Genomic DNA, 26,122 nt, shown 5'->3' on the forward strand with positions numbered 1-26,122 from the left:
TGTGGCACATATATGTACAATGGAATATTACTCAGCCATAAAAAGGAATGAAATTGAGTTATTTGTAATGACAGACCTAGAGTCTGTCATACAGAGTGAAGTAAGTCAGAAAGAGAACAACAAATGCTAACTCATATATATGGAATCTAAAAAAACGGTACTGGGATTTCCCTGGTGGCAGAGCGGTTGGGAATCCGCCTGCCAATGCAGGGGACACGGGTTCGATCCCTGGTCTGGGAAGATCCCACATGCCGCAGAGCAACTAAGCCCATGCACCACAACTACTGAGCCTGTGCTCTAGAGCCTGTGAGCCACAACTACTGAGCCTGCATGCCACAACTACTGAAGCCCGTGCACCTAGAGCCCGTGCTCAGCAACAAGAGAAGCCACCACAGTGAGAAGACTGTGCACTGCAACAGAGTAGCCCCACTCGCTGCAACTAGAGAAAGCCTGTGTGTAGCAACAAAGACCCAATGCAGCCACCCCCCCAAAATAAATAAATAAATTTATTTAAAAAAAATAACGGTACTGATGAACATAGTGGTAGGGCAGGAATAAGGACGCAGACATAGAGAATGGACTTGAGGACACAGGGAGGGGAAGCTGGGACGAAGTGAGAGAGTGGCATGGACATATATACACTACCAAATGTAAAATAGATAGCTAGTGGGAAACAGCTGCATAGCACAGGGAGATCAGCTTGGTGCTTTGTGACCACCTAGAGGGGTGGGATAGGGAGGGTGGGAGGGAGGGAGATGCAAGAGGGAGGGGATATGGGGATATATGTATACGTATAGGTGACTAACACAACATTGTAAAGCAATTATAATCCAATAAAGATGTGAAAAACATAATCTACTGCATGAGGATTAAATGAGATCATTTCCATCTAAAGCCAAGCACATAATGGGTACTGAACAGATGGTATCTCTGATTATCATTATGGTAGCCAGCCTCCAAGAGGGTCTTCAAAGATCCTTGTCGCTTGGTATTTGTACCCTTGCATAGTCCCTTTCCACATGAATCAGTGTCAACCTATGTGACCAACAGAATACACAGACGGGACATGGTATGAGGCCTCTGAGGCTAGGTCACAAAAGGTATTCTTCTGCCTTGGTCTCTTCTCAGTTTCTGCCTTGGTCTCTTAAATCATTTGCTCTGGGGAAGCAAACTGCCTGGCCACGGGGACACTCAAGAGGCCGTATAGACAGGTCCACATGGAGAAGAACAAACTTTCCAGCCACGTGAACCAGCCCCCTTGGAAGCAGATCCTCCCGTCTCTGTCGGCTTTCAGTTGACTGCAGTCTCAGCCAACAACTGATTGCAACTTTATGAGAGACCCTGAACCAGAACCAATGCGCCAAGTCATTTCCAGATTCTGGCCCCAAAGAAACTGTGAGATATAATAAATGATTATTGTTGCTTTAAGCCAGTTTTGGGATTTGTTATGCAGTGTTAGACAAGTGTAATACAAGGATATTATTTATCTAATGTTACATAACCATATTCCAAAACATAGCGGCTTGAAAATCACAAAAATCATGTATTACTTATTGTTATTTCCGTGGGTCAAAACTTTAAACAAGGCAGCAGGAACAGCTTATCTCTGTTCTGTGATGTCTGGGGTATCAGCTGAGGTAGCTTGAAGGCTGGAGGGTGGAATCACCTTAGGGCTCATTCACTCACATGTCTGACAATTGTTACTGGTTGTCAGCTGAAGGTCTACCTGGGGCCGTTGACTGGTACACCCATTGTTATGGAATGAATTGTGTCCCCCCCCCCCCCCCCGCCAAATTCATATGTTGTAGTCCTAACCTCCAGTACCTCAGAATGTGACTGTATTTAGAGATAGGGACTTTAAGAGGTAATTAAGCTCAAACGAGGCCATTTAGAGTGGGCCCTAATCCAGTCTGATGGACTTGTGTCCTAGTAAGAGAGGAAGAGACACCAAGGACGCTTGTGCACAGAGTAAAGACCATGGGATAACACACAGAGAGGGTGGCCATCGGCAAGCCAAGGAGAGAGGCCTCAGGAGAGAAACCAAACCTGCGATCACCTTGGTGTTAGACTTCTATTCCTCCAGGAATGTGAGAAAATAAATTTGTTTAAGCCACCCAGTCTGTGGCAGCCCTAGCAAACTAGTGTGCCCATGCGTGTCCTTTCCATGTGGCCTGAACTTCCTCATGACATGGCAGCTGTGTTCCAAAGGCTACCAGAGAGACAGAGACAGAGGTGTAGATGCTGTCTTTTTTAAGACCTAGTTTCAGAAATCACATCGTATTGCTTCTGACATATTGTATTCATTAGCAGTGAGTTGTTATATTATGCCGCTAAGTGAATCACTAAGTTATTCAAGGGAAAAATAATTCAACTTCATCTTTTGAAAGAAGGAGAGTAAAATAATTTGCAGATCTATTTAAAATCATTACCATCATCGTCATGTTCATCACGTAGACTTTAAGATGCTGTCAGGTAAGCCTGGTAGAAATAGACCCCAAGCAACTTGATCGGAAGTGTGGATCTGGAACTCAGGACTAGAGATGTGGATCTGGGAGTCATCCACATATAGAAATCGAAAGGGAATGTGACCCCAGAGGAAGGGAGAGGACTCAGTCATGAGGAATGCCAAACCCGGCTTGGTGCTGCGTAAATACTTGATTTATTGAAAGTATTGGTTAAGGCTTCAAAAAGACAGCTACTCAGCCCACCTTGGGTATTTACTACAAAGGAAAGTACTTGTTTTCTCCCAGTCTGTCAAAGCTTCCTACCAGCAACTAAAGCACTACCTAATGCTCCACAACCAGAATAGTTTTTAAAACATGATTGGCTCATAAAATGAAACATCATCCTTATCTGCAAACTGGGTCCTAGGGGACCCACAGGCTATGTCCTTTGGGATCTTAACCAGAAGACTGCTTTGTCCAGAACTCAGTCCCTTCCCACCTTTAGTAATGGGCTGCTTTCTTGGGCTGCTCGGTACCTCTTTCCATCGGCTGACCACTGCTGGCTTTCTTGTAGAGCAGGGTTCCGCAAGCACTGGGCCTCGGACCAGGACGGGTCCGCGGCCTGTCAAGACCCGGGACGCACAGCAGGAGGTGACCGGCGGGCAAGGGAGCAAAACATCACTCGCTGTACCGTGTGAACCATCCCCACCTCCGCCCCACCCACCCCCCACCCGGCCCCGTCCGTGGAAAAAGTGTCTTCCGCGAAACCGGTCCCTGGTGCCAAAAAGGTTGGGGACCAATGTTGTAGAGAACGATAAACTCAACCTAGGAGCTTTTTTTAAAACTAAATACGACTTAAATTTAAACCCTAAATTTAAAATACATGTTCATTGCGGGGGTGGGGGAGAAATATATATATATATATATATATATATATATATATATAGGTAATGAACAAGATGAAAATAAAAATCACCTATAATCTCACTACACAGGGCATGTGCTGACATCCTTCTGGACTCTTTTGCACAAATATACTCTTTTTAAAAAGGGGTCACTTTGAATGTTTTGGTGCTTTTAAAAAATTAAATATGATACAATATGAAATAACTTCCAAGTGTTAAGTGAATATTATTTTACAACATTCTTTTAATAATTTCTCAGATGGTCCATGATGTTATTTAATCAATTCTGTATGGCTAAGGACCTAAGTAACGTCCATGGTTTGTTTTTTTTATTTGTTTCTTTTTAAAAACTTTTAATTTTGAAATAATTATAGATTCGTAAGAAGTTGCAAAGATAGTAGAGAGAGGTTCCCTGGAACCTTTCATCCAGTTTCCCCCAATGGTTACATTTTACATAATTATAGTACAGTATCCAAACCAGGTGTTTGACATTGGTATAAAGTTGTGTATGGTTCTGTGTCATTTTATCACATGTGTAGATTTGTGTAACCACCACCACAATCAAGTACCTGAAACATCTCCCTCCTGCTACCCTTATATAGTCACACTCACCACTTCCTCCTCTACCCCATCCCTAACTCCTGACGGCCACTAATCTGTTCTCCATCTCTACAGTTTTATCATTTCAAGAATGTCATATAAATGGAGTCATATATATGTAACCTTTTGTGATTGACATCTTTTCACTCAACATAATGCCTTTGATATCCATCCAAGTTGTTGCCTGTATCAATTGTCCATTCCTTTGTAGTACTGAATAGTATTCTATGGTATGGATCCACTACGGTTTGTTTCACCATTCATCTGTTGAGGGACATTTTGTTTGTTTCCAGTTTTGGGGTATTACAAATAAAGCAGCTGTGAACAACTGGTACAAGTTTTTGTGTGAGTTTTCATTTCTCTGGGATAAATGCCCAGGAGTGTGATTGATGAGTCATATGGTAAGTGCCTGTTTATTTTTTTAAAGAAACTACCAAACTATTTCCACCAGCCATGTATGAGAGATAGAGTTCTCTGCATATTCACCAGCATTTGATATTGACATTATTTTTTTAATTTAGCTGTTCTCATCATGGTATTAATTTGCATTTCCCTAAGGGCTAGTGATGTTGAGCATCTTTTCATTTTTTATATATTTATTTGCCATATATATATATTCAGTAAAATGTCTATTAATGTCTTTTGCTAATTTTTATATTTATGGTCCAGGATAGAGTTTATTTTAATATATATGTATATACTGTGGGTGTTTGAAAAAATGTGTATTCTTTTGTTGTTTCATGGAGTGTTATGTTATATCAATTAGATCCTGTTGAGTTTTGGTGTTGTTGAGCTTTTCTGTATCCTTGCTTAGTTGTTCTATCAGTTGTTGAGAGAAGGATGTTGAAATCTCCAACTGTAATTACAGGTTTGTCTATTTCTACTTTTAGTTCCATCAGTATTTGATTCATTTATTTTGAGGCTCTATTGTCAGGTACATTCACATTTAGGATTATTATGTCTCATTGGTGAATTGACCCTTTTGCCATTACATAATATTCCTTCTTATCCCTGATGATTTTCCTTGCTCTTGATTCTACTTTGAAATTAATATAGCCACTTATAACTTATTATCATTATAAATAACACTGTTCAGCCTTTGCACTCATCCACATTTATTAGAATTTCTTGGTTAGAGGTCTGTATGTTTTTAAAGGCTTTTGACTGTATTGTCAAATTGCCCTGCATAAATTTACAAACTTTTACTGCTTGGGCATTATCATTTAAAATAATTATAAATGAAATACAGGGTTTTCCCAATTCGAGAGACAGAAGTGTTATCTCATAGATCAGTGGAGGTGCAGGTAGTCATAGTTGGTACACATCTAAATGAATAAAATTTTCATCTATACTAGCAAAAAAGTTGAGGTCTAAAATTCATGAATGAAGAAGTAGGGAGATATATATATTGATATATATGTCTATATATATATATATATATATATATATATATATATCGACAGTCGGCAGTAAATGCCAAATGCAGCAGCCATAAGACTTGGGAATATTGCCCTTAAGGAGCAGGTCGATCCTGGTGGGATAGAGTGGGGCTGAGGGATTGGAGCAGAGGAATGGTACTTTTGTACATAAGTCCCCCGTAGTATTATATGTTTTTTAAAAGCATGTGAAAATATTAATTACTTTGATTTGATAAATGACATCTTCTTGTTGGTTTAACTTGCATTTAAGTTTATTATCAGGCCTCCCATAATTGTATAAACTTTACACCAAGCAAAACCGCCTCTCGTCGGGCAAACTACAACTCCCAGGATTCCGCGGGTTGAAGGAGCGGGCTGTCACCGGACGCAAACTGCAATTCCCAGAATTCCGCGAGCCAAGGAGGTGGGTCTGGCCTCGGGCTCAGGAAGCTGAACTAGAGAGCCTGCGCACGTGCACAGGTGACGCGCGGACTTGCCAGCTGGGCAGGCGCACGGAGGCCACCTGCGAGCCCCGCGGCGGCTGACCAGACGGCGCGGCGGAGCCTGCACTCCCTGTCTGGACCTCCACGGCTTAGAGCGGGCGGCGGGGGCGGGTTCGGCCAAAGCGAGCTCCTCGGAGGGCCGGCCTGGAAGCTTCAGCCTCGCGGAGCCCGGCTGCGGGGTGCAGGTGAGATGCGCGCCCTCGCGGCGGGCGAGGGTTCCGCCACCCGTCTGGGTTTGGAATTGAGGGAGCGGCCCCCTGACCTTCCTCGGGTGGGAACGACAGGAGCGCTGGGATGGAGAGGAGCCCAGGGGAATTTGCAGGTCGGAGGAGTGACGTGTGATGGGGCTGAAGGAGGTGCGGGAGGTAGGCGAGGGTGAGGGGAGGTGGACCCTCGGGGTGCAGGTGCCGCGGGCCCTGGCGTGTCAGCTGAAGCCCTTAGCTCGGGACTGGCACTGGCAGCGGGTGCCCATGCCCTTTTGCTGGGGAGATGGTGCGCGAGAGGCGCGGGTGGCGGGGAGCCAGGCAAGGTGCACGGAGGGGGCCGGGGCCTCCTGAGCTCCCTTTGAAGGCAGTACTTGGGCAAACCACAACTGATCCCTGGGCTCCTTGGGGCTCCATAGGGTGCCTACTGTGTGTCTAGTGGTGAGAGCCTGCTTGACAGTGCTGGGGTAGCCTCTGAAGGAGGGACCCGATGGACTCCCGGCCCTATCATGTGTGTAGGAACCCGTCTCCCGGTCACTGAGGGGAATCCTCTGCTAAGGTCTAGGGTCCTCAGGTCAGAGTCCTGCACCTGGTGGTGGGCGACTAGGGTTGGCTTACTTTATGCCAACCAAACCTCAGAACATACTTTTGGGGGAAGGGAGAAGGGAATGGAATTGGTTATGGGGTGAACTTGATAGGACTTGGTGGCTAAGAGCACAGACAGAACAGGGTTCATTCACCAAGTGTTTACTGTTACGTGTGCTGGGCATTCAAATCCTGGCCCTCATTTACTAACTGTGTGCCCCTGAGCAAGTCACTTATCCTCTCTGAGCCTCTGTTTCTTTTATGGAGATAAAAGTACCTTCATCACAGGGTTGCTGTGAGGATTAAATGAAATCATGGTGCACAAATCCGGAGCCCAGTGTCTGGTGTGCAGTGAACGTGCAGCAAATGTTAGCACTTATGGTTGCTAACAACAGAAGATGTTAGAGGTGAGATTGGAACCCAGGTCCGTCTCACTGGAACTAGCTGCTCCCTCTGACGCTCATGGATCTTGGAGATCTTCAGCTCATCCTTTCACATTACAAATGAGAAATCTGAGTCCCACTGGGTGGCAGAGCCAGGAAAAAGCACAGGTCCCCTCTTCCCTGGGGACGGACAGCACATCAGACCCTGAGTCTTGGGCCCCTGGGCAGGGTGGGGTTGGTGGCGAGCAGCAGAGTGGAGATCCTCAGCAAAGGGGAGGATGGGGTGCTGGTGACGGTGAGTATGGCCCCCCACACTGTGGCATGTGAGCATTCTGGTGGCCTTGAAGTGGCAGGTGTCAGAGTGTCTTTCAGACTGACCTTCTGGTTGGCAAGTTCTTGCCTCTGAGCCTTGCTTTAGAAAATATTTAGCAATAAACACAGGCTTCTAGTGAATATTGAGCTAACCAGAAAATTAAATTACCAAATGCTCCAATCCCCGAGGGTCCTCGTTACTCTCAGTTGGTTGTCAGTGGATACTCTCCCCCAGGACCTGCTTATCACCTGATAGGCTTTTTCATTGGGTAAGATCATGAACACGAGAGGCAGAGGCCACAAATGTCATCGCAGGCTTTGAAGTCAAACTTGGGTTGGAATCCCAGCCTCACCACTTAATAGCTGTGCATCATTGGACAATTCACTTAACGATTCTGAGCGTACTTCCTCAAACGTGGAACGAAATTGGTAACACCTGTTTTAGATTTGTAAGAGGGAACAAATGAGATAATTCATGTCAAGTACTTAGCATTGTTCCTGGCCTAGAGTAAGGGCCAGCGAATGGGAGTTACAGCATTATTATGATTAACAATAATTCTATAAAATAATTGTCAGGCACTGTGCTTTGCCTGAGTTGTCTGTTTGAATTCACAAAACCACCCCCTGAAGTAGGTATAATTGTGTCTTTTTTCAGACCAGGAAATGGAGGTTTGCAGGGGTTAAGAATTGGCCCAGGCAGACACAGGACAAATACTACATGATATCACTTAAAGGATGAATTTAAAATAGTCAGACTCATGGAAGCAGAGTGTGGAATGGTGGTTGCCACAAATTGGGGGCGGTGGGGAGGGGGGAATGGGAAGGTATTAGTCAAAGGGTGTAAAGTTTCAGATAGGCAAGGTGACCAAGCCCTAGAGATCTACTGTACAGCATAGAGCCTATGTTAACAATACTGTATTATATACTTCAAATTTTGCTGTGAGGCTAGAGCTTATGTTAAGTGTTCTTATCACAAAAAAATAATAAATAAGAGGGCAGAGGAAACTTTCTGAGGTGATGGATAGGTGATGGCATAAGTTATGGTGGTGGTTTCATGGGTATATACTTATCTCCACACTTATCATGTCGTGTACATTAATCATGTACACCTTTTTATGTGTCAAAAAAATAAAAAGAAGAATTGGTCTACAGTTACGCGGCTACTAAGTGTCAGGACCAGAGCGCATATCCTGGAGTCTCAGCTGCAGAACTGGTGCCATTTAATTCCCTTCCTCTGCTGCCCGGGGTCTTCACAGTTCTCAAAGTCCACCTGTGACCGGGGGCAGCCTCCAGTGTTACAGCAGGGGGTCTTGGACCGCCTGGAGAAGAGGCAGGATCCTGCAGCCTGGCTGAGTGTGCCTCCTCTCCAGGTCTAAGGTTAGCCGAGGCTGGAGGGTGGAGCCTTAGGAAGAGGCAGGCAAAACGAGCCCTGTGGCCCCCAGAGGCTCTCATCACTGGACCACAGGGCTGGGGAAGGGTGTAATCTGGGTGAGACCCAGAAACCTGGTTTTGAGAAGAAGTGATCTTGTCTGGGGGCTGGGAAGAGTCCTGGACTCACGTACTGCTTCTGGGCCTGATGTCTGCTTTGGGGAGGGGTTCGCCTGTGAGCTGTGGGTGTGAGGAGAGCCAGCACCCTCCTCTTTTCTTTTCGGCTGCTGTGAGAGTTCCCACTGCCTCTCAAGACCTTTTATAAAATAAAGAGTTGGAGCAAATAATTTCTAAGGGCTCTTTTAGCTATAAAAAGTGGTGGTGGTAATTCTATATAGGTGGATTAACCCTGTCAGCACAGCACCGGGGCAGGTGGGATAATTGTCACCCCACTGTGCTCTCCAGACCTTCCTTGGGGTGAGAGAACGGCCACAGCTCCCTGAGCCACCTGCCATCGCCGGGAATCTCTCTGCCTGGCCGGGTGGGGAGTAGTTACACAAGAGAAGCCTTGGTTGCTAAGTTACAGTTGAGGCCTGTGGGTCTGCATCCACACCTGCTCTGCCATTGAGTGATAAAAGCTTGTTGCTCTGAGGCCTACCCTGCTTCTCCATCACCAATTGTACCTCTGAGTCTGAAGCACTGTGGACCCTGGGGTCAGACACAGCGTTGAATTCTGGTGCTCCTGCTTGAGCTGCAGGACCTAGAGGAAAGTACTTAACCCCACGAAGCTTTAGTTTTTCATATTAAAAGAAAATGGAGATAATACGAGTACCTGCATTTTGTATCAGATGTGCACACCTGCAGGCCCGCAGACAGAAGGTAGGTCTCCTGAGAAATGAACTCCTGAGCAGAGAAAGGCTGGACTGCTTGTCTGGCTCATCTGATACACGGCTTTTGTGAGGCTTAAGTGAAAAGGGTCAGAGAAAGGGCTTAGAACAGTGCGTGGCACATAGTAGGTGCTCGGTAAAGTAAGATGGTGGTAGCATTAACGTCCACCCCCTGCCCAGAGGCCAGCATCCTCTTTTCCTGACGTGTTCAGAAGAGCTATCGATCATTCCATGTTGTCTGGCTACCCTGGGTACATACTCAGGGCCCAGGCTCTATCAGGGAATCACACCTTTCACTCTGCCAGTGGTGATGACCATCGGTATGGTCTTAATGCTAAGAGTTGTCTCCTTTCTCCACTTCTAATTTTTTTTTTTTTTTTGCAGTACGCGGGCCTCTCACTGTTGAGACCTCTCCCGTCGCGGAGCACAGGCTCCGGACGCACAGGCTCAGTGGCCATGGCTCACGGGCCCAGCCGCTCCGCGGCATGTGGGATCTTCCCAGACCAGGGCACGAACCCGTGTCCCCTGCATCGGCAGGCGGACTCCCAACCGCTGCGCCACCAGGGAAGCCCTCCTTTCTCCACCTTTAAAAGCTTAACAGAGGACCCCTTCCTGGCTGGGCAGTGGGTACTCAGCCCTGGGCCAGGCTTCAGGGAGCGGTTGGGGACCTGGTCTCCTGTACTGTCACTATTACTGTTGTCCCCAGTACAGACCCTTGGGTCCGGTTGTTTTAGACACACCCAGTGACGAGACACATCACAGGGTCCTTCAGTAGTGGGGGGTTTGTGACAGGAATCATGGCACATCCTGGGTGGGGGCTTCAGGGATTACCACCATTATGCTGGGTCCCAGAGCTTCCAAGAGGGATGTACAGTGGCCACTGTGAGGAGCCAGAGAAGCAGTCCATCCTTTCTCTGCTCAGGAGTTCATTTCTCAGGAGACCTACCTTCTGTCTGCGGGCCTGCGGGTGTGCACATCTGATACAAGCACCACCACTGGATCTGACCTCTTCAGGGTCTCCCACCAGTGGCTGCTTTAGACCCAGGCTCCACTCGCATCCATTTAGCTGTGGCCTAGAGACCTGGGCTGGTTTTTTGCCACTTCAGCATTATAAGTGATGCAGCTTGTGTGGGAAGGTGTCGGTTGGGGAACCTTTTCTCAGAAGGGGCTGAGAGTATGGCAGCCTTCTTAGGGTGCCCCAGAACATAGGCTTATGCATTGTCTTAGCAGAGGCTGGGAACAGGATTTACTAGCCTTTATTGAACGGGAGGGTTGTCCTTGGTTGTTTACCCTGGGTTGGACAGAAATGCCCTGCTGGGTATTTAGAAGCAGGGAATTGCAGAATTGTGGTGTGTTAGAAAAACCTCAGAGGAGTTCTTCTTAAAATTGAGTGCAGACTAGAATCACCTGGAAGCTTTTTTTTAAAAAAACACAGGTTCCTGAATCACCCTTCAGAGATTCTGGTTCCGCAGGTCTGGAGGGGGCCCCAGATTCTGCATTTCTCATATCCCAGGTGATGCTGATACTGCTTTGGGGGACCCCATGTCCAGCTCCCGCCAGCCTCACAGGTTGACCTCGGTTTACTGGACCACTGCCCAGCAGGGGAGAGTACAAAGTAGCCGATCCCTCAATGTTAGAACAGCTCTAACGCTTAGAGAAGCCTCTTCCTGCCTCCCACGCTGGAATCCCCTCCCTGTGACTGCCCCTGCAGGCCTTACTTTAGTGCCCTGGAGCGGCCCACACCAACGTGCTAGGTGCAGAGTGGCAGCCAGCTGCTGGGAATTGCAGGTTCCTGAAGTCCGCCCTTCAGCCTGGGGCCTGGGTTGCACATGTCACCGTCATGCACATGTGTCCACTCTGTTAGAGAGGGGTGCAGCCCCCGCTCTGGAGCAGCCTCACCCTTGCTGCACAGCCCCTCAGGTGTTTGAAGAATGCCCAGGGTCCAGGGGCTTCTCTTCCGCAAGGAAGGGGCCCTACTCCTTTGAGCATCCTACACAGGATGGGGTTTCTGGATCCTTCCTGATCCTGGCTGCCCCACTGGACGTTTCCCAGAAGGACTCACATGGAATAGTCTCATATTAACAATTAAGCATGTAGACTCTGATTCCTGACAGAGGTTGTATCCTCAGTCTACTCATGAGGAAACACCAGACAAGCCCAAACTGAGGGACATACTAGAAAATATCTGACTCTATTAAAAATTGTCAAGGTCATAAAAGGGAAGGAAAGACTCAGAAGCTGCCCAAAATAGGGGAGACTAGAGAGAGATGCCACCTGGCCGCCGGGCTTCACCCTGGTTTGGATTCTGTACTACAGAATAGAGACCACGGATTCATAACAGTATCATATCAATATTAATTTCCCGATTTTGCGTGATATGAGAGAATGTTCTCATTCTTAGGAAATAGATGCTGAAGTGTTAGGGGTTAAAGGGGCAAGACATCTTCAGCTCATTTTTAAAATTTTTTGGCTGCGTTGGGTCTTTGTTGTTGCGCGCGGGTTTTTCTCTAGTTGTGGCGAGCGGGGGCTACTCTTCGTTGCAGTGTGCGGGCTTCTCATTGCGGTGGCTCCTCTTGCTGGGAGCACGGGCTCTAGGCGCGCGGGCTTCAGTAGTTGTGGCTCACGGGCTCTAGAGCACAGGCTCAGTAGTTGTGACGGACGGGCTTAGTTGCTCCGCGGCATGTGGGATCTTCTCGGACCAGGGCTCGAACCTGTGTCCCCTGCATTGGCAGGCGGATTCTCAACCACTGCGCCACCAGGGAAGTCCCTCCGGCTTATTATTAAACAGTTCAGAGAAAGAGAAAGAGAGAATGGTAAAACGAATGTGTCAAATTAGCAGTTGTTGGATCTGGGTAAGGATGTAGGAGAGCTCTTTGTATTATACCTACAACTTTTTGTAAGTCTGGGATTATTTCCAGATAAAAGGAAAACAGATAACAGAGACGACAGACCCTGTGGCCACCCTGACTGCGTTGGAGTCTCAGTGCTGCTTCCTGGGTGACCTTGGGCAGGTTTCTAACCTCTTTGCCCTTTGGTTCTACCATCTGTAACATGACCATGATCATGTAGATTGGAGAACCTGGCACCTAGTGACTGGTCAGTGGATGTTGGCTCTGATATGATGATGAAGGAGGTGGTGGAGGTGGTGGTGGTGATGGTGGTGATGAAAGGGAGGAGTTGAGGGTGACACCTTGGTGATGAGGCCAAAGGAAAACCCAAGCCGAGGCCTGTCACCTCTCTCCACACACTAATGCTGGGCTCCAGGCTCCCTGGGTTTTTGGCAGGGACTGCTGGGACCTGGACACTGCACGGCTTCCCCCTGCAGAGGGCTTCGCCAGTGGTCACCTGAGCCCAGGGGGCTCCACTGGGTGAAACACAGGTCTCCTGGCAGCTTCACGCCCTGCCTTCTCCTGGCACTGGCCACAGTTGCCCCGCAGCCTGAGCGCCCGCTGTCTTATAAAGACAGTGCCCTTTCGGCTGTGCGTGACCTCGGGCCTGGCCGTCACTGCCCTGCGTTGGGAGAGGAGTCTCTGCCTTGGTGGCCTCATGACTTTCTTGGTGGGCAGATGTGAGAACTGGGCACAGTGATGTCTGCTGTGGCTGGAGGTTTGTAGCAGTCAGTGTCAGCAGGGATGTGTGGACACCTAACAGGGATACTCATCTTAGCCCCCAGACCACCAAAACACCTCCAACACCTTGCTCAGAACTCCCTCACCCTTCAGGCAGCTTCCGTGGGTGGCCTCAGGCCCCACCAGCACCATTTCCTGTCAGGCACACTTCTTCGTTCTTCTTGGTGAATGTTTTGTGCCTCTTGTAGTGAGTGGCCTTCTGACCCTCTTGATGGATTCAGTCTTCTTACATCGGACCCGAGGGCCCAAATGGATCTGTGTACACACTGGGGACTGTGCGTTTCCTGTAAGAATTGTTTTTATTTGAATTTGCAGTTTCAGTAGAAAACCTGATGCAGGCGTGTTCTGTGTCACCTGGGTGAGCATCACAGGAGAGACTCACACCATTCTGTTCTCTGTTGCGTCCCTGTTTGTGACCACGTTGGTGTGTAGTAGTGCTTATCTGTTTTGCCAGAAAGGGCCGACACGGACAGCTCTAACTTGCAAGTGACCCATGGGTGCCAAGCAGAAGCCAGGTGGTGACCCAGCAGGCTGTGCGAGCGAGGGTTTCCGCGTCGGTGGTAGGCTGGGCTCACTTCCGTCTCTTCAGCTGTCCCGCCTGTGCTGAGCGCCGTGGAGCCCTGGCTGTCCTCAGCAAAGCCTGCCGCCGCGTATCATACCAGAGCCACACAGACTGGAACTCTCTTGTTCCTCTGCCCGCCCCCACCCCAAGGAGTTCCATCCCCTTTAATTGATAAGGAAGTAGAGTCACTATCTTTAGCTTGACCCAGGATTAACGTCCGCAGCTTTGCCTTGGTTCGCCTGTTGTACTAAAGCAAGGAGTTATTATCCATGTTAAATTAACTTTTTAGTCTAAGCATGGGAACTCTTAACTGAATGTTAAATATGCCCGGTCAATTAAATGTTAGGTTTGACAAGGAGTGCTCAGAGGCTGCCATCATTTTGCCAGAGGGTAAATGCTTTTGGCAGAAAACCTGATGTCTTGTCAGTGTTTCTTCAGGTTTGTCGATAGCGTTGGATGGAGATCTAACTTTGGAGCCCATAGAAGCATGATGTTAGGAGTACCAGTTCTACACACGGCTTCTGGTAACAATAAATAGGAAGGGGAGGGCGCAGGGGGAGAGATCATTATGAGGGTGTTTGAGTTATTAGAACTTGTTTGCTTTTCCTAACTCACAATGTGTGAGACACATCAGTGCAGGACAGAAAGCTTCCATAATTCAGCACTAGTAATTCAGGCTGCATTTGGGATAAAAGCATTTTTTTTCAATAAATGGCAAAATAAGAATTCTATGATTTTCAGTCGGGAGTATGAACAACCCTTAAAAGTAAGATTGTTATACTATTAATATAAAACCTTCTGCAGGCGCTGTTGCCACCCCACTGGCACTGCTGGTCTTCTGAGCCTGGGCCTGGCAGGTGCTGGCAGTCCCAGCTCCCCCCATCCCCACAGCCCTGCTCCTGGGGGAGTGGCCGGTGAACAGCGGCTGGTCCTGGTAGTTGGGAACCCAGTGCAGCTGGCGAGGCCAGCAGGAGAGGGCTTCACTTTAGACCAGAGCTTACATCCTTGGTCCCATTATACCAGCAACAATAAGGCCAGCAGCCCCAGCCCTTGGGCCTGCCTGTCATCTTCACTCAAGTTGAATTGTTGCCAGAAATTACAAATTAGGACATTTCACATTTTAAATGGATTTCTGGCTTCTCTGGAAAAACCAGAAGGGTAGTGTTACAGACTGAACTGTGTCCTTGCGAATTCATGGTGGAAGTCCTAAACCCCAATGTGACTATATTTAGAGAGAGGACCTTTAAGGAGGTAATTAAAGTTAAGTGAGGTCATAAGGGTGGGGCCCTAATCCAATAGGACTGGTGTCCTGATAACAAGAAGCGGAGAGACTAGAGATCTCTTTCCCTCCAGCACACACAAAGAGGCCATGTGAGCACACAGTGAGAAGGTGGCCGTCTGCAAGCCATGGAGAGAGGCCTCAGGAGAAACCAAACCTGTCGGCACCTTGATCTGGGACTTCTAGCCTCCACTACTGTGAGAAAATAAATTTCTCTTGCTTAAGTCACCCAGTCTGTAGTACTTGGTTATGGCAGCCGGAGCAGACTAATACTAGTAGGTACCACCGGGCCACTTTCCTGCCAGGCCCTCAACAGCTTGAACTTTAACCTTGGCGTTTGGTCTCCGGGTCACACTGCTTGCTCCTGGCTTCACTTTCCCCATTGGCTCTTGGCCTTAGTAAGCATGTGAGTCTGTACCCCCCGCTCTAGGCCTAGAATTCCTGGGGCTTTTACTCCTTATCAGATGCCAGGGCCCTTGTGAATGGCTTTTCTGTGCCTGTGTCTGGAGCCGGGCAGGGCGCCCCAGGAGGGGAGCCTGCACCCAGTGCTGGATGAGCAGCCTCGGATGGGAGCCTCCACAGTGGTGGCTCCTCCTGCTGCCCGGCTCTTACTGTGTCTGCAGGTGTGGCAACATCATCAGCACCTTCCTCCGGTGCTTCCTGGAATACATGGGATCCTGGAAAGGAGGATTTCCCGTCTGTGGGGATCTGATAGTAGGTATCTGGTCTAGGAGCTGAGTAAAGCAGGTTTTGGGGGGTGAATTGGCAGTATCCTCTATCTGCCTCAGTTTCTAGAGGGCTGTTTTAAGCATGTTTTTAATCCCTTATTTCTTTTTTCCCCTTTCTTTTGAAAAATATTCTTGTTTTTTTGTTTTTGTTTTTTTTAGCTTGAACCCATTCTTCTATTTATTGACTTGTCAGCAAAATTAAAGAAACAATAGCTAAATAAACATCTTATATCTACCAAACTTAAGTAGAGTACCTTTCTGATGAAAATATTTTAACACTAAAAATATACCGTTGAAAAACATTCTTGCTCTATCATTCTTTGCCCTGGCTAAGCCAGTAAGCTCTTTGTGCCCCATATCCATTGGGTCCTAAAGGTGGAGCCCGAGGTAGAGGAAGCAGACAATGACAAACGTGGTGGCATTTGAGTCCCCGGTACCTCTTTGCCCTGAATGCAGAGAAGATGAGGTCCCAGGGGTGCCTGGGCTGTTAGCGTAGACAGTGCTTATGTGCTCTGTGTTCAAATCCTGACGCCGTTCCATGCAAGCCGAGGGCCTTGGGACACATTACTCAGCTTCTCACCTCTGTGTCCTGATCGGTGCGATGGGGAAAATGTTACTGGTGCTTTGCTCGCTGCTTAGATGTTGGTTTTCCGATTAAATGAGGAAATGCATAAATAGTTTTTAAGTACCCTGCCAGCATAAAATGTTGAGGGTGGCAGAGGTTCTGCATGTTAATTTTGTACTGAAAACTGGCTGCTCAGACCAGGCAGAAGCGTCTTCTAAATTTATGGGGCCATCTTCACAGAGAAAGGAAACAAGTCATTAGGAAGATGGAGCAAAGCTGGGAGATTGTGAGGGCGCTCCCCAGAGCAGTCGGGGGTTCAGCCCTTTTGGGAATTGGTCTGAGGCTATACAGTTTGGTACCTGTTTTCGTTCACTGTTAATTTTAGGAGCCCTAATGGAAATAGAATTATGACAGCTGATGTGCTTTGAGGCCTGTTTAGGTACTCTACATGATTTAGCTTGCTTATTCTTACAACACCCCGAGGAGGTTATTCTGCCCATTGTACAGATGAGGCCATTGAGACTTAAGGTGGTGGAGGGACGGACGTGCCAAGATCATAAAGCCAGCTCACATGTGGTCTGAAGGAAGGTGAGCATGACCAAGAGCCTGGAAGAATTCTTGACACCACCATTAGGAAGGAGGCTTGAAATCTCCTCTGCTGTCTTGTGTGTGTCCTGACACCTGCACTCGCCCAGACTGAATGCACTTCCGTGGTGTGGGAACGCTGCCAGGGTTCCCAGCTTCCTAAGCAGACTCTTCTCTCATCCACCCGACGATGCTCTTCCTCTAGGGAGCCTTTTGGGTGAGACCAGTGGGAAACAGATTTTTAAGCAAAGGCCAAGTGAGCGTCTCATCAGGATGACCCAGGAAGTGATCAGAAGTGGGGTCGGGCTGGTCTCACTGGACAAGGAAAGCTTGTCGCCTGTACTGAGGGCCTCTCTGACATTCGTGGGGCAGGAGGAGTGCGTCTAGCAGGGGGGGCCCGGCCTCACCCCCAGCAGTGAAGATGCTTCCTCCGTTAGCGCTCCCGAGAACGTGTTCCCTGCCTCTGTGACAGCTGCGCCACGTCAGGTGTTCACAGCAGCCTCTTGTCTCCTCTGCCACAGGGAGAACCTTGAGGACAGGGGTGTCTTTCTTTTTTTTTTTTTTTTTTATGTTTGTATCTCTTGCTCATACCCTGCTCTAACTTGGGCTGATGCAGAGCCTCACTCCCGTTTTCTGCATGTTCTCCTAAGTCTTTGGACTCAGGTTCATGAATAGATATAGACAGAAATGGATGGAGATATGGACATATCTTCCTTTGGGTGAGTCAACAGGAAGTTCAGGCTGCCCTGCCCCGCACCCTGCCAGTGCTGTCCCCTGGGGGGAGGAGCACCATGGCTGGCGTCCATCCTGCTTGGCTGCTGGCTGTGCCATAGTAGTGGGAGTTACGTAAGGTCAGTGCCCTGCCTGCCCGCCTCTAACCGAGCCTGTCGTCAAGAGACTGAAGGAGGGAATCTCAGGACCTATGTCATGGACGACTCAAGGGCACAGCTTTCCACCACGTGCCACAGAACCAGGCCTCAGGAGGGGTTGGGGAGCTGTTCAGAGCTTGCCTCCTTGCTGGAAGACAGGTGCTCTGGGCACGTGCCCTTTGTAAGCCTGGAGGCCTTGTTCTGTCTTAGCATGGCCGTCCTCCCCTGGTCTCCCTGCCGCTTACCTCTCCTGGGAGAGGGTCCACTGCTCCAGACCAGGCTTTGGGACAGAGTGGCTTGACAGGTAACTTGAGACAAGAGTGGTCTGCTCATAATAAGTGACAGGCTCCTCCCCTCCTGGGACCCCCAGGCCAGGGAGTAGGTGTGCTGAAGACAACACCATCCAAGCTATTGATGCCGTACCTTAGAAGTCCAAGAGGGACTGTCTTTTCCATGTAACAAGTTTATGTCCGAAGAACACAGTTCTGTAGTCAGCCCTCGGCACCACTGGGAGAAGGTGTCTCCCAGGCCATTGAATTGGCCCCTTTCATTTGCCTCCTTGCCCCCGGCCAGTGGTGCCCTTAATCTGCCTCTGTAACGAGACTCCACTGGGGAAGGCAGCAGGGACACTGCCCTCCTCTTCCAGCAGCCTGGTACCTGGTCCAGAGAAGTTGTATCTCCTCGGCCAGCAGACAGGACTTAGGAGAATCTTGGCTTCCTTAGAGCCAAGGGTGTGATTAATGTACTCTTTGTCTCCATCTGTTATCTTTTGAAAACATTTCTGAGGATTTTGCCTGATCCTTCTTCTGGCATCTGCAGGCTGCTGCAGTGCAATTGGGGGTGGGGGGGTGGACAGACACAGAGGGGACACCGTGGGGAACAGGCTGGGAGGACTGCCTGAGTTCTTGTTGGCTTTCTCACTACCACAATTCGGCTATTTCACAGCAGGGCAGAGCACAAGGGCAGCTTTCCATCTGTCTCCACAGGGGCAAAATACAATAATATCTGCGTTAATTAACATTCCCCCAGAAGCAGATTCTGAGACAAGGATTCAAGTGCAAGTAGGTTGCTTGCACTTGATCGCAATACACATGAACAGGGCAGTGGGAAATGAGACAGGGTGGGGGAGAAGGCCAGTCCCACTGCGGGCAACTGTGTAATCACTTAATCTGTTAGGAGTTCTGGGAGCCAGTGTAGGACACGCCTTGGGCCATCTCATGTGGGGAGGATGGGATTGGGGGATTTACGTGACCGTTCCCATCAGATGTTGGCGCAGCCCGCTTGGCCCGTAAGTGGTGAAGTTAGAAACCCAGGCAATCTGAACTCAGGGCCCCATGCTTTAACCACCATGCTTTATTTCTAGGGAGATGTTCTGTCCATCCCCAGCAAACCTTTTCTCCCATTTTCCCTCTTGGAAGGGTAACTGGAAAGCCTGAAGCGTCCGTGAGAGGTCCACATGGGCGAGTCTGTATTTGTCCTGCCTTCTGCCAGCACCATTCCGGCAGGGCCTGGGGTGGGTGGAGGACTTCCCATCTGATTAGAAGCCGTCCTTCCCGTTCCCCAGGCCCTAAGGCTGGTCTCTGCCTAGTTGCCTGTTGGCCCCGCGAGGCCCCTACCCCCGTGTTCCCTGGTTCCCATAAGCTTTGCCCCAAGGCCCGCAAGCTCAGTGACTTAAGTGGGATTGGCTGCTGCACACACATCCCCCGGGTCCTCCTGCCTGCCTGTGGCCCCTGCTCCGCCTCTCCACCTGCTGCCAAGCCTGCCTTTCACCACAAGGACACCCGGGCGAGGGGCAGGTAGCAGAATGCTCACTAGAGAGGCGGTGAGTACCTGGGGGCCCAGATGCCCGCTCAGGTTGGAGGTGGGTCTCTCATTTCCTGGGGGTCTTGCTTTCTGCTGTTCCCCGGGTGTGTGTTTAGCTTTAGCTGCTGTTGGAAGCTGTTCTTGTCTACGGTCAGAGCAAACCGTGCATCAGCTCATGCCACACCCATCTGCCTCCCATCTCTCCAGGGAAAGCTTTATTTTATTTTATTATTTTTTCTGAGCATTAATTGATTACTCATCCACTATCCAGTATTCTGTCATTTTGTAATAGTGATCTGTTTGATTCTTTGTTTCCTTTTTAACTTTTTCATATGCAAAACGTCAAACAAACTCAAAAGGGATCAAAAAAAGACCCCATCATCATCTTCAAGTACCAATATCCTGCTGTCTTATTCCATCTCTCTCCGTGCCTTTTTTGCTGGAGTATTTTAGCACGAACCACATACATGTTATTTTACCTATAAATACTTATGTCCTCTTGTTTCTTAAGTTATCTAATTTTTAATAACTTTTTATTTTGAAATAATTTGAGACTTACATCAGAGTTACAAAAAACGCTTCACTCAGCTTCCCCTAATGTTAACATCTTACACGACCACAGTATAAGTATCAAAACCAGGAAATTAACACAGGCTTGATACTGTACCATGAACCTTATTCAGATTCTGCCATTGTCCTACTAATGTCCTTTTTCTGGCCCAGGAGTCCACATTGCATTTAGTTGTCTTGTCTCCTTACTCTCGTCCAATCTGGGACCTCCTCAGTCTTCCCTTGTCTTTTATGACTTTAACTCTTGAAGAGTCCCGGTCAGGTATTTTGTAGAATATCCTTCAATTTGGGTTTCATGTTTTCTTTATTAACTAATCTATAGACCATATTCAGAGCTATAACTGGAACTAGAACCAAGTTTTCCCCATTTAGGAATATAGATTGCAGTTATGTAGTTTGGGCAAGAAGGCTCCAGAAATGAGGTACCCTTCTCAGCACATCTTATCAAGGGGTACACGATGTCAGTATATTATTACTGGTGATGTTAATGTTGATTATTTGGTTCAGGGGATGTCTGCCAAGCTTCTCTGCTGTAAAATGTCTATTTTTACCTTTGTCATTAATATGTATCTCATAGGGAGATACTCGGAGACTATGCAGATTTCCTGTTTCTCATCATACTTTCACCCACTAATTTTAGCATCCATCAGTGGATCTTGCCTGAAACAGTTATTGCTGTGATGTTTGCCAAATGGTGATTTTCTTTTTCCATCATTGCTTTCTACATTTATCAACTGGAATTCTGTAGGGAGACCTGTCTCTTCTCCCGTATTTGGGTACACCAGGTTTTCTCTCTCGAGCCGCCTTGGCACGTCTGTACCACGGTGGTGGTAAGGATAGTTGGTTCCCGTGGGCAGGACCATAGGACACTGGTCGGAAATTGTCAACTCTCAGCAGTTTAATGTGGTTCAACCTTATAGCAAAGTAGTTCTTAGCTGGTGAGGCTGGGTGGAGAATTTCTAGATGGGGACACATATTTGGGAAAGTATATGCAGCAGTACTATTTACATACTACAGATACAGATATAAAATACGAACTTCAGAAAGTAAAAGTTGATGAAGTCCTGTTGTCTTGGGGAGCAGAAGAGCGTCTTGTGTGTGAGAGATTCTTGGGGGAAGGGGATGCTGGACTTTACAGGTCAGTTGGAGGCATTGAAAGTTTCTCTGTATTATTAGTGGGTGCATGGGTTTGAAAAGACTGAGAAACGCTGACTGATGCTTAAACAGATTTCTCAGCTATAGGGTTTCTGGGCTTATAGAGACCCTGCCCTAGAGATGAACAGGGCTGACTGAAGGTGCAGTGAAAAGCCAGCTAAGAAGGCAGCTGCCCCTGCCCTGTTCTCTCACCCCATGGCTGGTGTCAGGTGTTACCCGTGCTGTTCCTGTGAGGCCCGAGGGTGAGATTCTTCGATCGTTTGAACAGTCCTGGGCCTCAGAGCAGGTATGATACCCTTCGTGGTGGTATGGAAAAAATGGGAGCAAATGCCCACAGCTCAGCCAGGCCTCCCTGTAGGTGTGTGTATGTGGGACGGGAAGTTTAACCCTTTGGAGGTTTTGCCTCAATATACAAAACCATTGTCAGTCGTGATATTCAGAGACAGTTCTCTTAGTGGAGCACTGAGGGGACAAGTTTCTACCCATCTTTTCATGGAGATCTGAAAACCAGCAGGCGTGACTTCCAAACAGGAGCTTTAAGCAAGAGCAGATGTTCCCTATCTCCCCCATGCACGTGTGCCATGTGTCCTGAGAGGGGCATGCGGGGGTCCTGGTGTGCAGCCTGGGAACTGCGCTCACAAGCCTTCTGTGCCATATGTGCCCATGGTAAGGTGAAGTCCTTACCTTGCAGTACCAGGAATGTCGGGTCCTTAATGGGGATTTTCCCTGAGGCCTCTCGTCACAGATAACCTTTGCTGGTTATCTTTTGCTGCAGCAGTGCTTCATAACAAACAGCCCCAGAATTTCAGTGACCTACAATAAGAAGCACTTATTCAGCTCACGTGTCTCTGTGTTGCCTGGTCTTGGCTGGGTTTGACCGGTGGCTCTGATGATCTTGGCTGGACTCAATTACAAATCTGGGGGTCAGCTGAGCCAGACTGAGCACGGCTGGAGCAGCCGTGCTCCACACACAGATCTCTTCTCCTGGGACCAGGAAGTTAGGCTGAACACATTCTTCTCATGGCAACATCCTAAGTATAAAGAGGGCAAAGACAGTCACACAAGCGCTTTTCAAGCCTCTGATATGTTCTGTCTGCTAACATCTCATTGGCCAAAGCAAGTTATGTGGCCAAGCCCAAAGTCCAGGTGCAGGGATGTATATTCCCCCATGGAAGCAGCAGGGGAGGGAGGGGAGTGAATATTTTTGAACAACGGTCTAGCCTACGTGTCTTCAAATGTGCCAGAGCGACGCAAGGATCCAAGTTGCCGTAGCAGAGCCCAGCGCAATGCCTGGCGCAGAGCGGGCGATCGGGGTGACTCAGACACACAGTGCAGACACCTTTTCCTTTTCCTTCTCTCCTCCCGCAGGCCTCTGCTGGTCCTCCGGGTGCCTGCAGGGATGGGTAAAGCCCGCCAGGCCCGAGGTGCTTTCCAGGGGCCGTCGTCTCACTAGGGCCTCGCTGTGGCGCTAGGATGCACCTCTCGGCGGTGCTCAACGCCCTCCTGGTGTCGGTGCTGGCAGCCGTGTTGTGGAAGCACGTGAGGCTGCGCGAGCACACGGCCTCCCTGGAGGAGGCGCTGGCCCCTCGGCAGCCGAGCCCCGGAGCCCGCCCCCGCGATGCGGATCGACTACGCGAAGGCCCCTGCAGATCCTGACGGAGGGTGGCACGCACATGGTGTGCACCGGCTCGCACGCACACCGACCGCCTCTGCCGCTTCAAGTGGGCTCTGCTACTCCAGCGAGGCCGAGGAGTTCATCTTCTTCCACGGCAACGCCTCCGTGATGCTGCCCAGCCTGGCTCCCGGCGCTTCCAGCCGGCCCCTGCTCGACCTGTCCACCGTGGAGGACCACAACACCCAGTACTTCAACTTCGTGGAGCTGCCGGCCGCCGCCCTGCGCTTCATGCCCAAGCCGGCGTTCGTGCCTGACGTGGCCCTCATCGCCAACCGCTTCAACCCCGACAACCTCATGCACGTCTTCCACGACGACCTGCTGCCCCTCTTCTACACCCTGCGGCAGTTCCCCGGCCTGGCCCGCGAGGCCCGGCTCTTCTTCATGGAGGGCTGGGGCGAGGGCGCCCACTTTGACCTCTACAAGCTGCTCAGCCCCAAGCAGCCCCTCCTGCGGGCGCAGCTGAAGGCCCTGGGCCGGCTGCTCTGCTTCTCCCATGCCTTCGTGGGCCTCTCCAAGATCACCACCTGGTACCAGTACGGCTTCGTCCAGCCCCAGGGCCCGAAGGCCAACATCCTCGTCTCGGGCAACGAGATCCGGCAGTTTGCCAGGTTCCTGACGGAAAAGCTGAACGTGAGCCACGCAGGCAGCCCCCTGGGCGAGGAGTACCTCCTGGTCTTCACCCGCACCCACAACAGACTCATCCTGAATGAGGCAGAGCTGCTGCTGGCACTGGCCCAGGAGTTTCAGATGAAGACCGTGACGGTGTCCCTGGAGGACCACAGCTTCGCAGACGTGGTGCGGCTGGTCAGCAACGCCTCCATGCTAGTCAGCATGCACGGGGCCCAGCTGGTCACTGCCCTCTTCCTGCCCCGCGGGGCAGCCGTGGTGGAGCTCTTTCCCTACGCCGTCAACCCTGACCACTACACCCCCTATAAGACACTGGCCACGCTGCCCGGCATGGACCTCCAGTACGTAGCCTGGCGGAACACGTTGCCAGAGAACACGGTCACGCACCCAGAGCGGCCCTGGGACCAGGGGGGCATCACCCACCTAGACCGGGCCGAGCAGGCCCGGATCCTGCAAAGCCGGGAGGTCCCGCGGCACCTCTGTTGCCGGAACCCTGAGTGGCTCTTCCGAATCTACCAGGACACCAAGGTGGACATCCCGTCGCTCATCCAAACCATACGGCGCGTGGTGAAGGGCCGGCCGGGGCCGAGGAAGCAGAAGTGGACGGTCAGTTTGTACCCCGGCAAGGTGCGGGAGGCGCGGTGCCAGGCGTCAGTGCAGGGCGCCTCCGAGGCCCGCCTCACCGTCTCCTGGCAGATCCCGTGGAACCTCAAGTACCTGAAGGTGAGGGAGGTGAAGTACGAGGTGTGGCTCCAGGAGCAGGGGGAGAACACCTACGTGCCTTACGTCCTGGCCCTGCAGAACCACACCTTCACCGAGAACATCAAGCCCTTCACTACCTACCTGGTGTGGGTCCGCTGCATCTTCAACAAGACCCTCCAGGGACCCTTTGCAGACGTGCTGGTGTGTAACACGTAGCGAGCGGTCAGGCCATGCCTCGGGAGGGTGGATACTCAGGCTTGGTGTCCCTGGGCCCGCCAGCTCCCAGGGGTGGCTTCTGGGAATTATTTATTTATTGAGCAGGCCTGTGCCTCGGGTCATCTATTGCTGCATCGGAGGTGTGGGGTTCTCAGCGCGCCTCTTTGCACAGGTGTGATGACACCTCCCCACCCGTTTCTCTCATCCTGAGCATCCATACCCTGGAGAAGGTCCTTGAGGGGAGGAGGAAGAGGAGAGTAAGAATCCCAAAGAACCTGCTGGGCTAAGTGATCATGCTGTTTCCTACGCATCTTTCTGGTTGGTGTCGGGTTTCTGGAAACTGCTAGTAATTGTGGTCGTTTGGGTGGGTGGTACATCAGCTTCCGTCATCATGAAATTCACCTGTAGCCCCGTGAAGTGTGTGTTTGGAACATTGATTAAATGAGCATAAACGTCTCGGTCAAGTCTTTTATTGGACGGTGGGAAGGGGGGCTCGTAGTCAATACCTAGATGCCCTGTCAGCCAAGGAGATGTGGCAAAGGGGAAGGCATCGAGGCCTGGGAAGCAAGGCAGGCTGGCTGGATTTCATCCCGATGAGGGATGAGTATCCCATTTCCACCTGTGTGGGATGAAAGCCTGGAAGTAGGTGGGAGAGGGCTGCGGGGAGGAAGATCGGTGTCTGCCAGAGTCTGCTTAGGCTCCACTACACGTTCAGACACATGAGACTGTGGTACGCACGCCCGGCGTCGGATTCATTTAGAAGGACGTAACACAAGATGCTCAGAAAGCCAGCATGGCTGCATCAAGTGACTTCTTCCACAGGAGGAGTCCTCGCACCAGTCCAGGGGCCATCCTGTTACCCTCTTCCCCAAGTCATTGCTCAAGGGTAAGGAGATGGCACCCGCATTGGTAGTTGTGGGGGCCACTTTGGCTTAGAAGCCCCATAGGAGCCATCATCTTCAAAACAGCCCATAGACAAGCAAGTTCCCAGGGTCCCGCGAGGAACCTGCCTGGTTATAGGAGTTCTCGCACTCAGGGAAGCCTCGGCTCCGGTGTCCTACCAGATAGTTAATTCAGGCTCCTTCCAGTCCAGATCAGAGGTCCACCCGACACTGAACCTTTATCCGGCTTCCATGGCAACAGAGCTAGAAAATTAACTCACGATCAAATTCATCCTCAGAGAAGGAGAAAGAAAGAGTTTTAGCCTTTTCTTCACAGGCAGATGGTGATGCTGGTCTGACTCCTGCGGAGAGAAGAAAAGGGGGCCTTGGGGAGGTGGCAGCTCGGGCTGTAGTTTGTTTATATGAGTGGTGCCAGACTGCTCGGGAGGCCCTGAGGCAAAGCTGTGCGTTAGATGAATATCCTGGTCACTGGCTGAGAGTTATTTATCTGTAGGGTGGGGATGATACAGCTGGGATTGTTGTAAGGCATTCAGGAAATCATCTGTGTAAACCTTTAGCACCATGCCGGATGTGTGCTATATTAGACATGACGGGTCCAGAATCCATACCCAAACCCTGGAGGGCAGATGTGATTCCAAATTCTGAAA

The 26,122-nt window shown here is 49.8% G+C and overlaps 1 protein-coding gene across 1 annotated transcript; it reads left to right on the forward strand.

Moving 5' to 3' along the window:
* The first annotated feature begins 5,826 nt into the window (after positions 1 to 5,826).
* POMGNT2 (protein O-linked mannose N-acetylglucosaminyltransferase 2 (beta 1,4-)) lies at positions 5,827 to 25,029 on the forward strand. The gene is given in 6 exon segments (XM_032650416.1): positions 5,827 to 6,055; positions 22,722 to 22,937; positions 22,939 to 22,995; positions 22,997 to 23,041; positions 23,043 to 23,078; positions 23,080 to 25,029. Coding segments are annotated over 5 exon segments (1,743 nt in total). The 5' UTR covers positions 5,827 to 6,055; positions 22,722 to 22,826; the 3' UTR covers positions 24,574 to 25,029.
* Positions 25,030 to 26,122: the final 1,093 nt, after the last annotated feature.

Source organism: Phocoena sinus, chromosome 11 (genome assembly GCF_008692025.1).
Source record: "Phocoena sinus isolate mPhoSin1 chromosome 11, mPhoSin1.pri, whole genome shotgun sequence".
Taxonomy (NCBI): domain Eukaryota; kingdom Metazoa; phylum Chordata; class Mammalia; order Artiodactyla; family Phocoenidae; genus Phocoena; species Phocoena sinus.